The sequence below is a fragment of the Herpailurus yagouaroundi genome, unplaced genomic scaffold (assembly GCF_014898765.1).
Source record: "Herpailurus yagouaroundi ecotype Mexico unplaced genomic scaffold, PumYag 163, whole genome shotgun sequence".
Taxonomy (NCBI): Eukaryota; Metazoa; Chordata; class Mammalia; order Carnivora; family Felidae; genus Herpailurus; species Herpailurus yagouaroundi.
The window spans coordinates 4,143,923-4,162,048 of record NW_024412404.1 but is presented as its reverse complement, the minus strand read 5'-3'; the positions used below and the strand labels follow the sequence as shown (position 1 = coordinate 4,162,048).

General features: G+C 42.2%; 1 protein-coding gene across 2 annotated transcripts in view; it reads right to left on the bottom strand.

Annotated features, from left to right (window-relative positions):
• Nucleotides 1–1,188: 1,188 nt before the first annotated feature.
• The window catches only part of ARID5B (AT-rich interaction domain 5B), a 182,323-nt gene continuing 165,385 nt past the window's right edge, over nt 1,189–18,126 (bottom strand). For both annotated transcript variants that reach the window (XM_040485129.1, XM_040485130.1), the window contains 2 exons: nt 10,825–11,023; nt 1,189–7,395 (listed from right to left, as the gene is read on the bottom strand). In XM_040485129.1, the coding sequence (XP_040341063.1) occupies nt 5,230–7,395; nt 10,825–11,023 (2,365 nt within the window). In that variant the 3' untranslated portion in view covers nt 1,189–5,229. The remainder of the gene's footprint in view (nt 7,396–10,824; nt 11,024–18,126) is intronic.

Genomic DNA, 18,126 nt, shown 5'->3' with positions numbered 1-18,126 from the left:
AAAACCAGGGGGAAGCCTGAAGGCAGAGGATTAAGGGGACAAAAGATCAGAAATCTTTGTCCATCATCAGCACAAGTCAGAATACGCTGTTTGCCTAGCTTTTCACCCCTCCCTGAGTATCCATCAATTGTCCCATTTAATCCATTGCTGTCTCTTCACCCTTCTTTCTAACCATCTCTGAATGGTGTCCACTCTACCATTCCACCACCCCAACTGAAATGACTGCCATCTTGGTATTAGATTGCTCACAGTCTGCCTTCACACAGCAGCCAGCGACACCAAAAGAAATCTGAACACATTACCTCCCTGCTTAAACCTCTTCTTGCTTAGGAAAAAGACCAAAATGCTCAGCCTGGTCTGTTATGTTCTACCTAACTGGCCCCTGTTATACTCTTTCACCTCACCTCAACCTCATGCCCTGGACCTTGTCAATTATGCTTCTGTCACGCAGGTTTTTTTTTTTTTTTTTTTTTAATACCTATGATAAACCAAATTTGTCCCTGCTGCCGGGCCTTTGCACATGCAGTGCCCTGTGTTTGGACTCCTCTTTTTCCAATTCCCTCTCACCTGGTCAACTCATGCTCCTTCTTCACATGAAGAAGTTGAATCACCACTTCCTCTTCATGTATCACTTTGTTACCATACTCCTCTCCCTGGGAACTAGGTCAGGTCAAGGTTTTGTATTTATATGACTGACTACTTGATTAACTGTTTCTCATAAGATTTATAAGTTCCAGAGACAATATTATCTTTTACTCACCATTGTATTCCCAGCTCCTAACACTAAGCCCGGCAGTTCAGGCATGAGTAAATCTTTGTTGACCAAGTAAATAGACAGTGACTTTTGTTATCTGCCAGGAGTGGAGCGTGGCATACAAAGGAAGTCATAGACTTAAGAGCTCTGGGTTCAAATCCTAACTCAGTTTGTTAGGTGACCTGGGGCAAATTGCCCTAAGCTTTAGTTTTCTCATCAATAAAACAGGCGTACCTGTATTCACGCGTGGGTGTGAAGACTGTATGTCACTTGGGCACCCAGCAAATTCCCAACAAAGTAGACACCATCATCACCATTACCAATTATCATCATCATCACCGCTATTATCCAATTTGGCGACAACGGGGTGCAAAAAAGTCCTGAGGCCACAGGACTCCTCAGGAAGAAGTAACAGATTGCTCACACCCGAAAGGAAACAGATAGTAACATTTTTTATTAAATATTACAGTGGATCAAAAAGTACAAAATATCTCTTGCCTGCTATGTGATTGGGAAACTATTGGCACGTAATACAGTATCAAAAGCAGTAATAAGTACAATTTGGAAAACATACAAAATTGAGTGTTTATAGTTTTGGCTCAGCATTCTTCTGGTAGTGTTTAAACTAATGCAAAGGTTACTCAATAACCTCTCCATTGGGAAACTATGTAATATCACTGGGCCATGTTGCTATATACAAATAATCACCTTACAGAGCATAGAGGTTACATAGCTGGAATCACCAAAAGTATACAATATTTACAACACAGGAAAGTTTAAAAAAGTATAAACAGCCAAGAGATTATGCTGCTATTTTCAGACATATTTCAACCATGGGGAGACAAGCAGAATATCAAATACATCAACAGCCAACACTGGAATTTAAGTGCTCAAGATACTCATTGCAATGGTGTGGGTCTCACTGGGGCAAACTTGTTCCCATTTCTCTTTCAATCTGGGACAAGAGTAAAACTGGACCAGATGGGACTTGGCTGACCACCACCAAATGTGACTTTGTGGGACAACAAGTGAAGAGAAAGAAATGGTTCTCTTTGAAGGCACACTACATAAAATATTTTTGTGGGATCACCTCGAAATTTCCATCAGACACACCAACACAGTGAAATACAGTACTTGAGAATTCATGCACCAGGTCAGAAAGTTGTAAAGTCAACATTGAGTTTTAATAAACCCTTCTGTATATGCCCTGATAAACAAGTGAACTTAAGAGCTTCTAGCTAGTAAATAAATAAGTCAGTCCTGTGGCAAATATTACAAGTTCCAATCACTTACTAGAAGAATACTTAATTCTGAATCTCAGTTGGGCTGGGGTTTTGTTGTTGTTGTTGTTTTGTTTTGTTTTGTTTTCTCTGTCTCTCTTTTTTTTAAGTTGCCAAATGTTAAACCAGAAGTTGCATGGAAAGGTTTTTTTCTTTCTTTTTTTTTTTTTTTAATATTATTTAGAATCTCCAAGTGTCCAGTAAATCACGGACTTAGTGCTATTTTGAATTGCAACATTTCTTGGAAGCCACACTCAGTAAATAGATTTATGACTCCATTGCCAATTAGATTCCACAGTTTCCTTTACTAAACTACCAATAACAATGCTTTGATTGCACAAAGAAAGGCTTGGGCAATTCCATTCAGTAATAAGGCCCCTTGAACTCAAACAATGCAAACAAAGCCCTATTTAAGACTTTTTAAAATGTAGTTCTCAGCCAATGAAGAATTCAATGGTTTTTTTGAAAGATTTCCAAGATCTCTGTTCGGAGTTTTAAAACAAATAACACACTGCTTCTGTTGGGAATGTATACCCCCATCTCTCTTTATTTGTCCTGATGTTTTGCCGAGGGTATGAGCTTCCTCAGACAGAAACAGTGAGTCTCCTCTCGGAAGAGATGAGGAAAACAAAAGCTGGACTATGTTAACATTGTTTGAAAATGGTGTGATCGAATTCCAACATGATGAAACCAGACTGAAATCATTGTAGCGGGGAAAACAAATGCCCCATATTCCAAACGGATAGGTGAGCTCCACCAGGGACAGACGGCCCCCACTCCTTTGAGAAACAGACTCCTAGAGACCATGTGCTAGGGTCTAGCCCGTGTTCTGCTGCAGAAACACTGGAGTTTCCTTTTTCTTCCATGGCCTCTGATTCTGTGACCATTCAATCTAGTGCAACTTGCTTATATGTGTCCTGGCTAGCAATTTGCCAGCTGGAATTGAGATTTTTTCCCCCTCCATCTTGTGCAATAGCAGGATAATCTGCACTCACACATTTATAATCTATATTCTACTAGTCTATCTATGGTATATATATATATATATATATATATATATATATATGTAAAATTCCACAGGAAGGTAAATAATTAATTGAAGCAAATGGAACTCTTAACACTAGATCTCTACATTCTTTTGTTTCCACCTTTGGATATTAAGTATGTTACATTGAATATTTGGCTTCATGTCATGGAGACGCTTCAATACAAATGTATGGCATGCATGGCTTTAAGAGCCGCAGTGTCCTTGTTTACCAGTTGTGATTATTTTGCAGTCGAGTTACCTATTTAGAAGTTGAAAATTGTCATCAAAATTTTCATAGAATTAAATATCTCAGAGGTAAAGGACTGGTTAACTGTGGTTCTAATGTCTACTGGTAGTGTTGGGGGAGGGAAAGGTTGGCTGGGGAGTTCACCCAAGCAGTCTTATCAGCAGGGATGGGACTTGGAAAGAAAATCCACTCTGTATTGACTGACTTTTAACACACTTAGAAAATGCATCCACCTCGATGTTACATCCCAGCAGCGCATGGAATAAAGTGGCGAGAATGACCATACACATTCTCCACATCTTTTGACTGCTTGAACAACTTGGCCATTTCTTCCAACAATAAAAAAAATCGTAAAGTGGACTGTCTTGCCAGGTGGTTAAAAACATGACACGACCCACCAGATGTGCGTGCATACTCCCAAAACTAACGCCCCATAAACCCAAAGAAGAGGGCTTTCTTTTGAAATGGGTAATCCAGGATGCCAATTATCCCACAGAGATGTGGCCTGGGAGGCTCTTCTTGAGAACAAGAAACCAACTTGATGAAGGCCATGTGACTACCTATTATTACTCAAAAGACCGCGACCCAGAGAAGGTATCAGGTGCCCGGGCCTCCAGCTGCTCCTTTTCTTCCGGATAGTGGGGCTCCTTCTTCTTCCCCAACCCCCTTTCCCACACTGTTTAAAAGGATCGGTGCCAACACCAATGTAAATCATTTTGGCTTCTGTTCTAATTTCTGAAATTCCTAAAATATCTGCGCAGCCCACAAATATGTCCTCTAGACTCTTGTTGTTCAGCAGCTTGCTGCCAGTGAGGTTTTTGTTTTTATGATTCCTCTGGTATGTAGGACAGTTTCACAGCCTAGATAAGGTAAGGACAATGCTCGATATTTTCACATAACCCAATACTTCAAAGCAAAGCATTTGGCCGGGTAAGCAGTGTATAAGCTCTTTCGACTATGCCATTTATGAGGAACAAAATCCTTAAGTTGCGGATCTGCAAAGGAACATTCTTTGCACTATTGTGTGCTCAACTGTTTCTTTTTCATTTGTTCCACTAGAATCAGTTGCTTCAATTTGTAAACAATAACTTTACCACCCAAAGCTGCTCAAAATGATAAGATGTGGAAAAATTACAAACACACATCAACAACTAGGACAGTCAGTCAGCCTTTAAAAAACAAAACAAAACAAAATAAAACAAAACAAAAGACCTGCAAACAAAAGCGATACTGTTTAAAAAAAAAAAAAAAAAAAAGGACAAGAAGGAACCGGGAGAAAATGGAACTACCTGTATATAAATTAGGTGAGCAAACAGTGATACGGGTAGTTTTAAGAAGCAAATATATACAGTCATTTTAACAGTGTTTACTTCTCTGGATTGTTTAATAGTGTCAAAATGAAAGATCTACTGAAGTTTCACTATACATTGCATTGATTGAAACTTGGAGAGTTTTGTGGGAAGAGGGGCATCCCTTGGCAAATGTTTGCCAGTCTTCCATGCCCCTTCCTTTGAAACGCCTGCCCCCTCCCCCTTTTTTCTTTTCTTTTTTTTGTTTTTTTTTTTTTTTTTTTTTTTTTTTTTTTTTTTCTTTCTTTTTTTTTTTTTTTTTTTTTTGCCCAGATTGTTCCTGACCATCCTCAAGACGGGGTCCTCTAAATTCTTCCTGGATACACAAAAATCCCTTCACAAGACCCACATGCAAAGGGAACCATCTAGGCGCCAGGGCATCTGGGTTGGAAGGGGCTGGAGACCGACTAGCCAAGGCTGGAGTCGTCCCAGGAAAAATCAGGTATGTTCACCTCCCTTCTCGGCATGTTCAGCCCCTTTGGCTGGGACTGATCTTACCCCCGGATTAGAAGAAATACTGACTTCTAATTCTATAAGCCATCACCCCCAGGGTAAGGAGTGCAGCTCTGGGCTTACAGTTTTGTACTGGGGTGTACGGACGACAGCTGAGAAGACGGAAAGGCAGCTTGAGGATTTATAGCAGCTAGAGGGTAAATGCTGTTGTGCAAAAGGTCCCCGTACGAACTTCCTACAGGTGTGGCCGCAGCCAAGTGTCTGTAAAGCTGCTGAGAATTTGTCGGCGACGTGAAGATTCCTCTCTGCATCACAAGCGAGTGGAAAGCCAGGGGCTGCATGAGTGGAGAAAGCACGGTCTGGTTTTTCAAGTACTGCAGAGAATGGGAATAGCCGGCCGGGAGCCTGGAGTTGAGGCCCGAGCCACACAGGCTCCCGGAATACAAACCTGGGAAGATGGGGGACGAGAGCGGAAGCTTGTGGCCCTCCGATGGGCCCCCCGAGTGCGCGCTGTGTGCCGCCTTGCCGCCTTCGCTCTCCGGCTCCGAGGCCTTCTCCTTCGCACAGGCCTCCTTGGATGGGTCCAGGGGCGACACCGCCCGCGCCTTCTTCCCAGCAATCACGAGGTCCAAGTCCTCCAGGCTGCGCTTTATGGGGCGCGCGGCGCCAATGTTCTGGGGGCTCGATTTCCGGTGCAGGACGGGGTGGACCATGCCCTCGATCTTCCTGAAGTTCTCCAGTCTCACGTGGTGAGGTTTTCCCGACCTGGAGAGCGATTCGGGGTACTTTTTAGGGGCCGACATGGTCATGGGCGATACCCGGCAGGCTTTGGGGTGGCAGTCTCGCCCCTGGCTGTTGAGGACCTGGAAGTGGGGGGCGCCCTTGCTCTCCTGGGGCCCTGGGGCCGAGTGCGCCAGGCCCAGGACCTTGCCCGTGGGCTTGTGCAGGTTCTTGGGAAGGCTCAGGTCCGTCGGCTGATCATCCGTGGGCACTTCCGCCGTGGCCGACTTTTTGTCTTGCAGATGTAGCGACGCGAGATAATTCCCGTGGAGTTTGTCTTGGTGTTTGTGGGAAGGGAAAGAGCTGTTTTCTGATTCCCTGTACATGTCCCTGCAAGGGTACTTGGCTGTCTGCTCGTTGTGAAGATGGTGTTCAGTGTGTCTGTAGAGGCTGTGGAGATGAGGAGAGGAGTAGAAGTCAGCCAGGAAGCTAGGCATGTGGGAGTGAGGGAGCGCCCTTTTCTCCAGAAGCTTCTCCTTGCCCTCCTGAATTTCTTGCTTCAGGACGTAGGAGTCAGCAAGGGGGCTAAGGTGATGCTTGGAGAGACTGCAGCGGTAGGGATCTGATCGACCCAGCTTGTCATGCTTAAAGATGTCACTGATGCTCTTTCTGTCCTCCGAGGGCTTGCTTCTGAAACTCTGCACGTGCTGAATCACTGACGGCCGGTTAACGGCCATGTGGTCGGTACTCTGGCCATGGTGGGCCTGGGACAAACCCGAACACAGGTCATCCCTGGCAATGAGTTTCTTTTTGCTGATCAAAGGGGGTGGGGAGCCATAGGGGTAGCTGCCGGAGAGGCTGGCCCCACTGACTTGGGACAAAAGTTTCTTCTTGGCCAGTGGGGACATGATGCCTGGGTTGCCCCTTGAGTAGAGCAGAGGGGTGTAATTGAGCCCGTGGTTCTCATTCATGGGCCCAGTCAGGTCTTTGTCTTTGAACATGTCAAATGACTGGACCACGAGGACCTTCGGGGTCTGCTTTAGGGCATTGTGGATGTCATCGCTGCCCAGCTGGTCCACCTTCACGGTGCAGTTGGCAATGTAATCCGCCATTGCGGGTAGCTTGTCATCCTCTATCTCATTCTGGTTTGCCAGGGGTGGCTGCGTGGTGGGGAAGCCAGGGAAGGGCGCTTCTTGGAGGTCATTTTCAGGGCTCTCTGTAAAACAGCAGGGCTGGGGTTCTTGTTTCGAGTCCACAAGAGCGCTGGGAGAGGTGAGTGGCTGTTTGCCGGCCCCGGGGACAGGGGCTGGACCCCTTTCGGGGGCCGGAGGGGCACTCGGGAGTGGAGGAGGAGGCCCCTTCTCTCCCACCTCTTCCACCACCTTCTCACTGTCGGCACCTTGATCTATGTCATTGTCCTTTTCTGGGTCTGCCCTAGACCCCAGGGGTCTCGCTGCAAAATCCTGGTACCCTTCCATTTTTTTCTTCACATCTGCTGCCGGGAGAGGCTCCATGATGCTCTTCTGATTTAAAGTCTCTTGTTCCTTCTCTGGCTCTGATGAGACCTGATAAAATATTTCAAAAGACAGTCAGAAGGAAGCCAAATGCGTTGACACATTTTGCTATGAAACAAAATATTACACGCAGCAGTTTTTCTTGAAAACAGGCTTGTCAATCAGCTCAGGGAGTTTCTGTAAAGCTTTATTCCGCACCCCCCCCCCCCATCACAGCTCTAAACAAAGAAATCTAAATTACAGAAACATGAGGGTAGATAGGCGCTCTAGTCCCTTATGAGACACCTATCAAATAGCAAAGTGTATACGATCTTATCATTCCTTGATTCTAATATATAGGTTAATTCTGAGGTGGTTTTTTTGTCAAATCAGTCAATTATCCAAATGGGTTTTAAATTACATGCTGCGCTTTATGACACTTTGGAGAAAGATTTTTTTTTTTTTGAAAGCATCTCTCTTTCAAAAACCAACCAACCCCATATCAACAACAGGCAACAAACTTCCTAGAACCCCTTGCCTTTCTTTGAGACAGCAAATCTCATCCTAATGTGTTCAGTATGATGCCTAAAATTAGCAATGCTTAAGTGTTAATTTCTACTCGGTGCCATATGACATGCAGATAATGCTAAAATATTAAAAAATTATGCGGATGCAACACCAGCCTGTCTACCTGAGGGACAGAGGACTCAAAGTCCTTCTAGGCTGCAGCAAACTATATTTCTATTAAAGCTGAAAATGAAGTTATCAAAATTCAGGCAGTGAGCACCACCACAAATGCAGCTTTTCTGTTCACTGAAATACACTGTGGTCAATGAGATGGGTGTGCGCTTTATGTGTCCCTATTGACAGAAGTTGTGGGCACAATTTGACCCATTCATTGCATTATATAGCTGTGCAAAGTTTGACCTTAGAAGGTCATTTTAACTTTCCATCTGTGACCCAGCTGGCTGACAAGCCCTTTCAAAACTGTCACTCTGCCCTGACGTGTCTAAGAGGAGAACAGTCACAAAACAGTTGTATTGAGCTGGTCTTTTTTCCAACCCCTGCCCACCGCACCCCACCCCCCCATCATCTCATCCCTTGAATGTTGTTCCTCTTTGTTAAGAAAAGAAGTATCAACCACATTAACATCTTCGGGTAGGACTGAGGATGCTGGTGTAGGGGTGCACAGAAAAAACATTTTAAAGAAATCAAACCCTTTCAGAGGTATTTCTCCTTAAATCTACTTGAAGATAACTCTGTCTTTTAGGGACGTGTAAGACCTAATAGCTTTTGCTTCTCTTTCTTTCTTTCTTTTTTTTTTGTACTAATAGTTGCCTTTTCCAGTACAAATATCATTACTTGTTCTACATTAACAATCATCATTGGTCCCCTGAGCTTATACATTACATGAAAATACAGAAAAATGAGTACAGCAAGGGAAAAAGGCAAATTGCATTTAAATGTCAGTTTCTGATGGGGCTGTGGTTTGAAGTAAAGCTACAGGGGATACTCAATCTCACTGAAGTTTCTGGGACCTAGGTCTTTGGTTACATGGAGTTTTATGGTTTTGTTTGTAAAACAGGTTTAGAGGGTCTCTGGAAGCTAGGCAGAAAAAAGTAAAGGACCGTTTTTCCTGGGATGGCATTTTATGATCTGCCTTGATGTGTTAAATGGTACCTTCCCACCATGCCATTTGCAATCCAATTACCTGAAGATAGTGGGTCTGACTGGAAGGGCTTTATAAAGCCCTCCTGTCTCCATTGAGTTCACTGCTTCATATTGAAAACATCAAGAAAAACAACAATAAAATCCAAACTCCAAACACACAGTCACCGAGGAGAAATATACCTGGCCAAACACATGAGTCTGTGTTGGAGGTGGGCAGCAGTTCTTACTCTACGGTCAGCCTTGGAGAGGGTATGAGAGTCCAGGTAGTTCAGATGACCTGACCATGATAACCTCGGATACGCCAACATTACAGTGCCTTGAGGCACTGGGGCCTAGGAGAAGCAGGGAGCCTGAAGGCCTTAAGAATTTCTGTGATCTGGAGGGAGTCAGGCTCTACTCTTGGCAACCATCATTCCCCAAGCTGAGGGGCTTCAGGGCAGCGGGCTGAGGACTCCTCCCCCACCTCACAAAACAACCATTTCAAACTTCATCCCCAAAGTGGAGCCACTCAAAGGTCAGCTGGCCCCGTGGCCTCAGTTTGTCCTCTGGTGCTTTGGCGATGCTGTACATATGGTATCTAATAGAACTCACTGATCCAAAACCCTATAATAAATCACCAGGCCAACGGGATAAAGGAAGAATGGAATGTCAGCCTTAACTTGGAATTTCCTTGCTTTTGGCCATTTATGTTGCAAGCTTGCAGATGTTTAGAAATCTCTGCATCATTCCCCCCCCCCATTTTTTTAATTACTAAAGCTTAGAATAATTACGAAACAAAAATAAAAAATAAATCTTTTCTTGGTATTAATAATCTCTTCTTACACAGGAGTCAGTTGGGTAGGTTAATTTCTAGTTAGGAGGTTGGTGTGGTGTGTGTGTATGTGTGTGTGTGTGTGTGTGTGTGTGTGTGTGTGTGTGTGTGTGTTTTAAGCCAGTGTTTAATTAGGGAGTCTCTTATGTGTTCATTATAAACCTGATTTTTAGGGGGTGTTTAATATCAGTACCAAAATTCCCTTTGGGGTTGAATCCTAGAACATGCTGTCTCCAAATGTGGCTGCTAATTTTTTTTTTTTTTTTTTATGGGCAGCAGGGTTTTTTATTATTCATGTTGAAACAGAGCCCAGATCAGCCTCCATGACTGGCTGTATGCTGAGAGTAATGGCTTCTACCAAAGGGCTGTTGGGGGCTGTGGGTAGCTGGGGCTTGTTTTAAAAGGTTCAGAAACTACCTGTTAACATGAGAGATAATAATGGTTTCAGAGGAACAATTTCAAAATTCTCCTACAAATAGTATATACTTAAGGTGTTTCTAAACTGGTTTCAACCCAAGGCTCATGCACAGAGGTCAATTATGGGAGGCAAACAAATCTCTGAGTTTTTAGGGAAGTCCTGTGGAGACATGGCATATATCATTTCAACATCCCTAGATGTGCTAGAACCCACAAAGTGTGCTTTAGAGTCAGACCAACTCCTCAGATAGACTGGCTGTGAAATGACAAAGAAGCCACATCACATAGGAGTCTCTTTGCTTCCCAGAGCTGAAGCCCTGACTCCTTCTATCTCAAAGTCAGCATTTGCTATCAGTTTTATACAGGATGTTCTCATCTTTCTAGATCCTGTTATTGGTCCGTCCAGTTAATACCACGCACTGCCTTCCAGCTCCTGGGAAAACCAACAGATCCGCACTACGGGGACCCGTGGAGCTGAGATGATGTGAATTCTTAGTCTAGGGCTGTGGGTATTCAGGGACACGGCTCTGGATGCAGGGTTCCAGAAGACACAGGACAGGATATGTCTCACAGAGGTATTTCTGTGGAGGACAGCAACTCACCTCTGATGATTCCTGGGGCTTTGGGGCATTCTCTTTTTCTTTCTTGCTCTTAGGGATTTCATGTTTGATGCGTTTGGTTCCTGATACTTTTGTTTTATTCTCATTTTCCTGTGAACTGTTCTCCTGTTTCCGAGGTTTGATTGGAGGCAGGGGTTTATCTTCCTCTCCTTTAATAAACCTTTCATATGGTAGGATTAATCTGGAAGGATATCAGAAGAGATGATCAATCTTGGGAGGCAATTCCAGGTAGCATTGATGCTACTGGGGTTTAGTTTCTTTTCTCAATACAAGCAATTTATTGAATGACCTCATCTCCAATGACACCTGTGCATTTCTAGAAACTTACTCCACACTTCCGGGATCTACTTCCTTGGTCAAAACCAGCACCTGGTAACTTACATACTTCCTTGCAAGACATCTTTCTGGTTTTATGAATCTATATACCAGAGATACCAATGGAAGCGTCCAAAGTTAACATCATTATCACAGCTCAGGGAACCTGGCTAAGTGCCAAAAATATTATCACAGCAATGAAAGCAAGACTAATGACAGCTGGCATTCATTTATTGCCCTGCCAACTATTATTTATTGAGCACCTACTATGTGCATAAGTGCTCAAAGCACTGAGATATAGCAGTGAACAAAGCATTCAAAGCCCCTGACTTCATGAACATGATAGTCTAAGTATGCACTAGTATGTGCCAGGTAATGTCCTAAATGCATTATATAGATTATTTCATGTTATCTCCACAGTATCTTTCTGGAGTGTTACTGTAATTGTTATTATTATGATATTACTACTACTACTACTATTACTATTATTACTATTCCTTTTTGAGAGATGAGGCAAGCGAGGCCCCAGAAAGGTTAAATAATTTGCTTAAGCATTACACCATTTGTTTAGAGATGGAATTTGCACCTAGTTCTGCCTGTCTCCAAAGTTTATATTTTCATTCATGTTAAAATATAGAGCAGACACTTAAGATAAAGAGGTTAATGGGAGGCAAGCTCAGTGTGGCTGAGAGACAGCTGTCTTCTCCCGAGTTCTGAGGTGGGTGGGTGACTCCCACCCGTTTTGGGGTGCCAAACAAAAGACAGCCCCAGTGAGGAGGGTGGACAGACCACTCAAGCCACAAAAATCAGAGGGCTGAAAAATTCAAGCATTTTAATTATATAACTTTTCAAACAAAGTACATAAAATTGTTCTAAAAAGAGAAACATCAAACAGCTCTAGTTTTAATCTGTTTTCCCTTTGCGACATAGCTCTTGATCTGAAAGGGAAAAATAGCTGATGTAATTAAAAGGGATGGATTGCATTACAATCTCAGTTTCAACTGCAGTGATTAAAGTTTTTATAATGCATTTGGTATGATTAATGACTCACTGTGGGATTAATACAAGACTCAGCCTTAAAAATATGAACTTTAATACGGCAAACATAATTTGTTTTAAATAAGACAAGTTGACTCAATGAAGAAAATGTACTTGGCTTATAAACAACATAAATCTGTTCAAATATTGGGAACCCTAATTATTTTTAAACTAAGACTTCCAGGCAAAAACTTCTTTGGTTTGGATATTTGTTAGCTATCCTACCATCGGCTTCTAACCAGGCAATTTGGATCTCAGCTACTTCAACACACACAACTGTTCAGGTTTGCGAGTACAGACGTGGGGGCTTTTGTGATAATAGTTCGATGTTTAATAAAATACCAAGGAAATTATGGGAAAATGAAATCCCGATTTGCAGCATATTAGAAACAGAATTCATTTACTGAGCATGCTCAGACAAGGTATGTGCAAGGAGGCGTGAATAATAGTTTCGAGCCCTCTGTCTGGCAGTGGGCCAGCCATGAAGATCAACACAGCCCGTGGGGAATAGTTATCTTCAGATCCCATTACAAACTGAGTTTAAACATGTTACAGCTGCTAAAACTGGAAACTGTTCTCTCGATGTAGACTTACTAAAATAATATATGGTTGCCAAATACCTGACTCCCACTGTAATATTACAGTTAATGTTTATATAATAAAAAGCATAACTAAGCAGAAGAGAGAAAAAAAGCAATCTTGTTCATACTTGAATTTATCCCGTCTCATCTGTAAAGTCCCCAACATTACCCCGATTCCTTTTATCTGCGTGGTCCTGCCAGGGACTTGATCCCCCTTTAACATTGGCAGGTTGGGGATTTTTGTCTGGGGAGTGAAACGCATTGAATATTTTAAACGGGGGGAAAAACATTTTAAATAGACTTTAATGAAAACATATTTTTATTGTTGTGACGGATAGGTTTGTTTTACTTTTGTTTGGTTGCCATGGAAACCCAAGTAGCATTGAAGTCTGGGTATTCCAATGGTTGCTGTTTGTTGGGACCCCCTTGCCCTCAGCTTCATTCTGTAACCGCGACGGTGACACGTGGAGGAACCCTCTTCACCGGGAAGCATGACAGTGTTACCTCTGAGTGTAGGGAGAGGGTGACAGAAGGCAGAGAACTGGGTTGGAGGCACACCCAACGTGGACCCCTCCCCTCAGGCTCTCACAGGCCCGGGCCACCCAGGCCCTTTAGCTGGGTGCCTTTAGGAGACTTTAATTTCCTTAGACAATTCTGCAGATTCAAGAAGCAGGGCAACATTTCCATTTCATTTTTTGCTTTCATTTTTTTTTCCTTTTCTTTCTTTTTTTTCTTCTTCACTCAACTCAGCAGCTGGCTGGCCGACAGCAGTAAAAAATACATTTCACTTTGCTGGTCAAAGGCCTAAAGCCAGAAGCAGGAAATCTGGAATTAAATGTTTCTTGTATCTGGAAAGAGGCATGACTAAGGTAAAACTGAATCCAAACACAAGCTTTGCTTGTTCAAGGCTTCCAGAGGGAGAGAATATGTGAGTGAGTGAGTGTGTGTGTGTGTGTGTGTGTGTGTGTGTAAAGGTCAATTGAGTGGTTTTTTTTCCTCCTTCTAAATCACTGAAAGATAATTATAGTGGCTCAGGGAAAAAAAGGTTCCCAAAATAAAACAAGAAAGGCAGCAGCTAAAAGGAAACAAGTAGAAATATGGCCAGCTAAGCCCCAAAGAACAGGGCACGATCTCACACAGCACACAAACAATCACTGTTCATATAGTGATTTCCTTTTGGTGCGATTTTCACTGAATGTTTTTTCAGTTATCCTGTCATGGTACAACACAATTACCCCACAGGATATGATCTTATCATCTGATTATTAGAAGTTTTTACAGTACAAAAAGACGAAAGCTATTATAGGCTTTGGAACATTTTAAACGTTTAGGGTAAATGCAATACCATTAAAAACAGGTTAGCCAATATTAAGGTCAACGTTACCCAATGCAGGAAGCTGAGTAGGCTCGTATTGTATAAAGAATCTAGTATAATGCAACATGCCTGTGCCTTGCGGATGATTATTCCTCAAATATTTGTAGTACAACAAAGATTTAATCAGTCTCTAAACTATACAGCTAAAAGCAAAAATGCACCCCAGCCCCTGAGAACTCATTACACAGCCCATCTTCAATGGGCTGCAACTCTAAGAATGTGGGTTGGGCTTTAGGTGGGTGGAAGTAATGGGGAAGAGAAGCAATATATTCATTAGAAAATCCAGAGAGATTTTTACCCCTGATCTACATCTACTCTGGGAATTGAAAGCTTGGCAGATAAATGGGCCTTTATTATTATCCAGATTTCACATTTCAGATTAGCAAAATGCTTATTTACGATGCCATTAATGGATCTGAAATAGGTAAGCCATCATGTATTAAAAAATAACATCTTTCCATAGGCATAAGATTTGTAGCAGCATGAGATTTTATTTTTCCCTAGGAATAATACAAGAATAACATTTTCCACCCCACAGCAGAAACAGTAGGGGAGCCTTTTGCTATCACCAAGATTCTTATTAAATTCAGTCACTGTGAAAGCAAGATTTTTTTTCTCCTTCTCCTTCTTCATCTTTTTTTTTTTTTAAATAAAGACGACTTAAAATCAACCCAAGTTAAAATTAACAAATCAATAGCGTTATAACCTTGATTTATTAGCATCTGAGCCACTAAATTATCATCATACAAGAAATTGCTGGTTTGAAAAGATTTCGGCTTTGTTAAATCTCAAGTTAAATAATGGTGCTCAGTATACTAGGTTTTTAGATCTGTCTCATCTGATATTATGAAAAATTCAATACATTTCTCTACAGCAGAAGTCAGGGGTCAGCAAATCTATTACTGTAATGTAAGTAATCTGGCAACCTGCCAGCTCTTTCTCTCTTTTATTATTTTTTTAAACACCAAGGCAGATAATTTTATATTTACAAATTCTAAAATCCTCCAGGGTCCTGCCTCTCTTTCTTAACAAAAACCAGCAGCCTCACATTCAAGAAATGTATATCGCCACATGTCCTCATCATTTGCATTTCATACAAAAGAAGAAAAGACTTCATCTTTATTAGGCAGCACTGTCCCCCTCCCTTCCCCATACTCAGACGAAAAATAATGTCAAATCTCTTTTGAACGAGTAACCACTAATAATCTTCTGTATTGATTAATGCTTGCATGGAATGACTGAACTTTGGGGCCAAAAACATTGAGCAAACAGTGCTTAAGAGGAAAAATGAGAATCCATCTATTTATAGAGCTCTGCAAAATGATAGTATAATACTGTCTAGAACTGACTCAGTTTGGAGTGGGGGAAAGAAGTAGGTAATTTATAGGGTTGTAATTGATCCTCAAACTCACCCTCGTCACTTTATAGACACTGTTATGGTATCAAACCTGTGAAAAACTCTAGGCCCAAAGATCTGCTGGTGCCCCTGGAACAGAATACCTTAGGGTCAGAGGGAAATAAAGTGGTGTGCATGTAAGGGCCAAAATGCTCCTACTATACTTACAGTATTAGGCTTTTGTATGGTGGTAGAAAAGAAATGACATATTGGTTCCGCTGGGGCTTCGGATCTGATCTGATCCCAAATGAAGTCATTATACCTCTAAGTTGATTCCAGGGTTGATAAATTCTAAGGCTTGGCCAGACATTTCCCTTCTCAGCCAGAAATTGAAAATATAACTTCACTGTGAAGTGTGGGAAGCAATCTTTCACCAAATATGGAGCCAATAGAAGGTATATTTTTCTTTTTTGAAGATGATGTATGCACCCTTGTTAAGGTTCCAAGAAGACTAGAAAGTTTCTAATCTCACATACTGTCCACCTCTCAGGGTTCCAGACCACAACCATAAAAATGGCAGAAGGCATTTGGGTGATTGGTACCAAATCAAAAGTCAAAGACACAAATGTGCTATGTCAGCGTACACAGAAGTGGGATGTTTCCTCAGTGGGCACAACACTCACTGAGTACAACAGAAACTTTGTTCCTGTTCTCTTAAAAACCAAGCTCCATCTGAGAAAGATGTGGGCCCTGGGTAAAAATCTCCTCTAATTTTATGGTGTGTTTCTGGAAAGCAGAAAAAATAGCGTGCAGACTGTGAGGAGCAAAATGTCAGTAACCAAGAGAGCTGAGAAAGAGGTCTCCAGCACCCTCCTAAAACAGATGAGGAGGTGAACTAAAGGCTTTGAGCATTGAACCATGGAGACAGAGGCCATGCTGACCTGTAGGCCATGGAGAATGGTGAATGGCAGGACTCATGTGAGCTAAGAAAACCACGGGAGAATGCAGCATGGGTTCTATATGGAAGACTTAGCTTGACCGTGAGGTCACCAAGGGTAAACTGTATGGAGTGCTTTAATAAGGAAGTGGGTATAAATAGCATCATTTGTATTCTATGTAAGATACCCAAAAGCCATGTGGCCCATTATATCGACAACAATATATGGCCACTTGTCATCAGAAAAGGTCTTTCTTGGGAAAATTACCTGCCTAACAGGGCTTCATTGCCTACTCTAGAGACAACAGAAGATGAACAAGAAACTTTTTTGAAGGCATTAATACTGTCCATTTGCCCCTGGAAGTGGTGGGAGAGTTGTTTCCTAGGCCCATTAACGACTCTGACACCTTCTTCTGTGGTCCTGGAGTGCCTGTAACCCTAACTAAGTAAAAAAAGAAAAGCAAGGTACATGAAGCCTGGGCCAAGCAAGATGGTGGCTTGACTCTTATAAAGGATTGTCAATGTGAGAGAGGTTGCTCAGGGATGACAGGCCCGCTGAACTGCAGTTACATTGGTCTGTGAGGGCCTGAGGTGGGAGGATGGGGAGAGAAACTTCTGGTTATTCTTATATATTGATTAGGCATTCCAATATTAATAACAGGGACCATGTAAATGCCTATTAATAGGAGGTATTTGTATACCTTTAAGTTCAACTATTACAAAAAGAAGTATATACAGGTACATTATTTTACCCTCATTTTTATGGATGAGGAAATGGAGGTTCAGAGTGAAATTATTAAATGACTAGTCAAAGGCATGCAGCTATTAAGTGCTAAAATTTGAGTTCAAACACAGATCTGTCTGAGCTGCCTTCATATCAGCAGGGTAACTGCACTTTTATACCTTGTCTGAGAAGCACTGACACTCAGGAGATACTGAACTGATCACCTCTGGGTTAGGAGAATTCTAAGCACTTAAGGCACTAAAAAAATCAGGGTGATCATTCTCTTTTTCTCAGACGCAACAGACCTATAAAATACACCTATGGCCATTCCACAGTCAACCCATTAGAACAGCCCTATGGCTTGGGCACTGGGCACAATAAATACTCCTTTTTCTAAAATACCATGACTCTCAAAAAGGTGGTGACCCTAGGTGGATGAGGCCCAACTTGATGTTGGATGGTAAGAGAAACTCAGGAATCATATCCCTTCATGAATTCCAGCCTGGGGTACTTAATCTTACCATGTTTGAGGTTCTCATGGCCTCCCCAGTTAGAATGAAAGCTCCTCAGGGGCTTTGCTTCTATGATGCCTCCTTGTCTGTTCTAAGAGGGTCTAGACTGATGTTATCCCCATGTCTTTCACACTAAAGAAAGTTGGAATGGACTTAAGGCTGACTTTATGCCCTGGGATTAAAGTACATTCTCACAACAGAGGGCATAGACCATAAATAGCACCCAGCCCTCCACAATGTCAGCCAGCAAAGATGGCGGCAATCATTCTTCTCAATGAAAAAACAATGACTAACTCAGAATCAAGTTGCATGGATCCATTTCAAGGGCAGATGAACATTATTTCAATAGTAACAGACAAATATAACTACAGTGTTTTCAACATAATGAGCACCCCACAAATGCAGGCAGACAGTGTCCATTATGTGAAGACAGGCAAACAACTATTGCATTTAGGTCTCATCTACG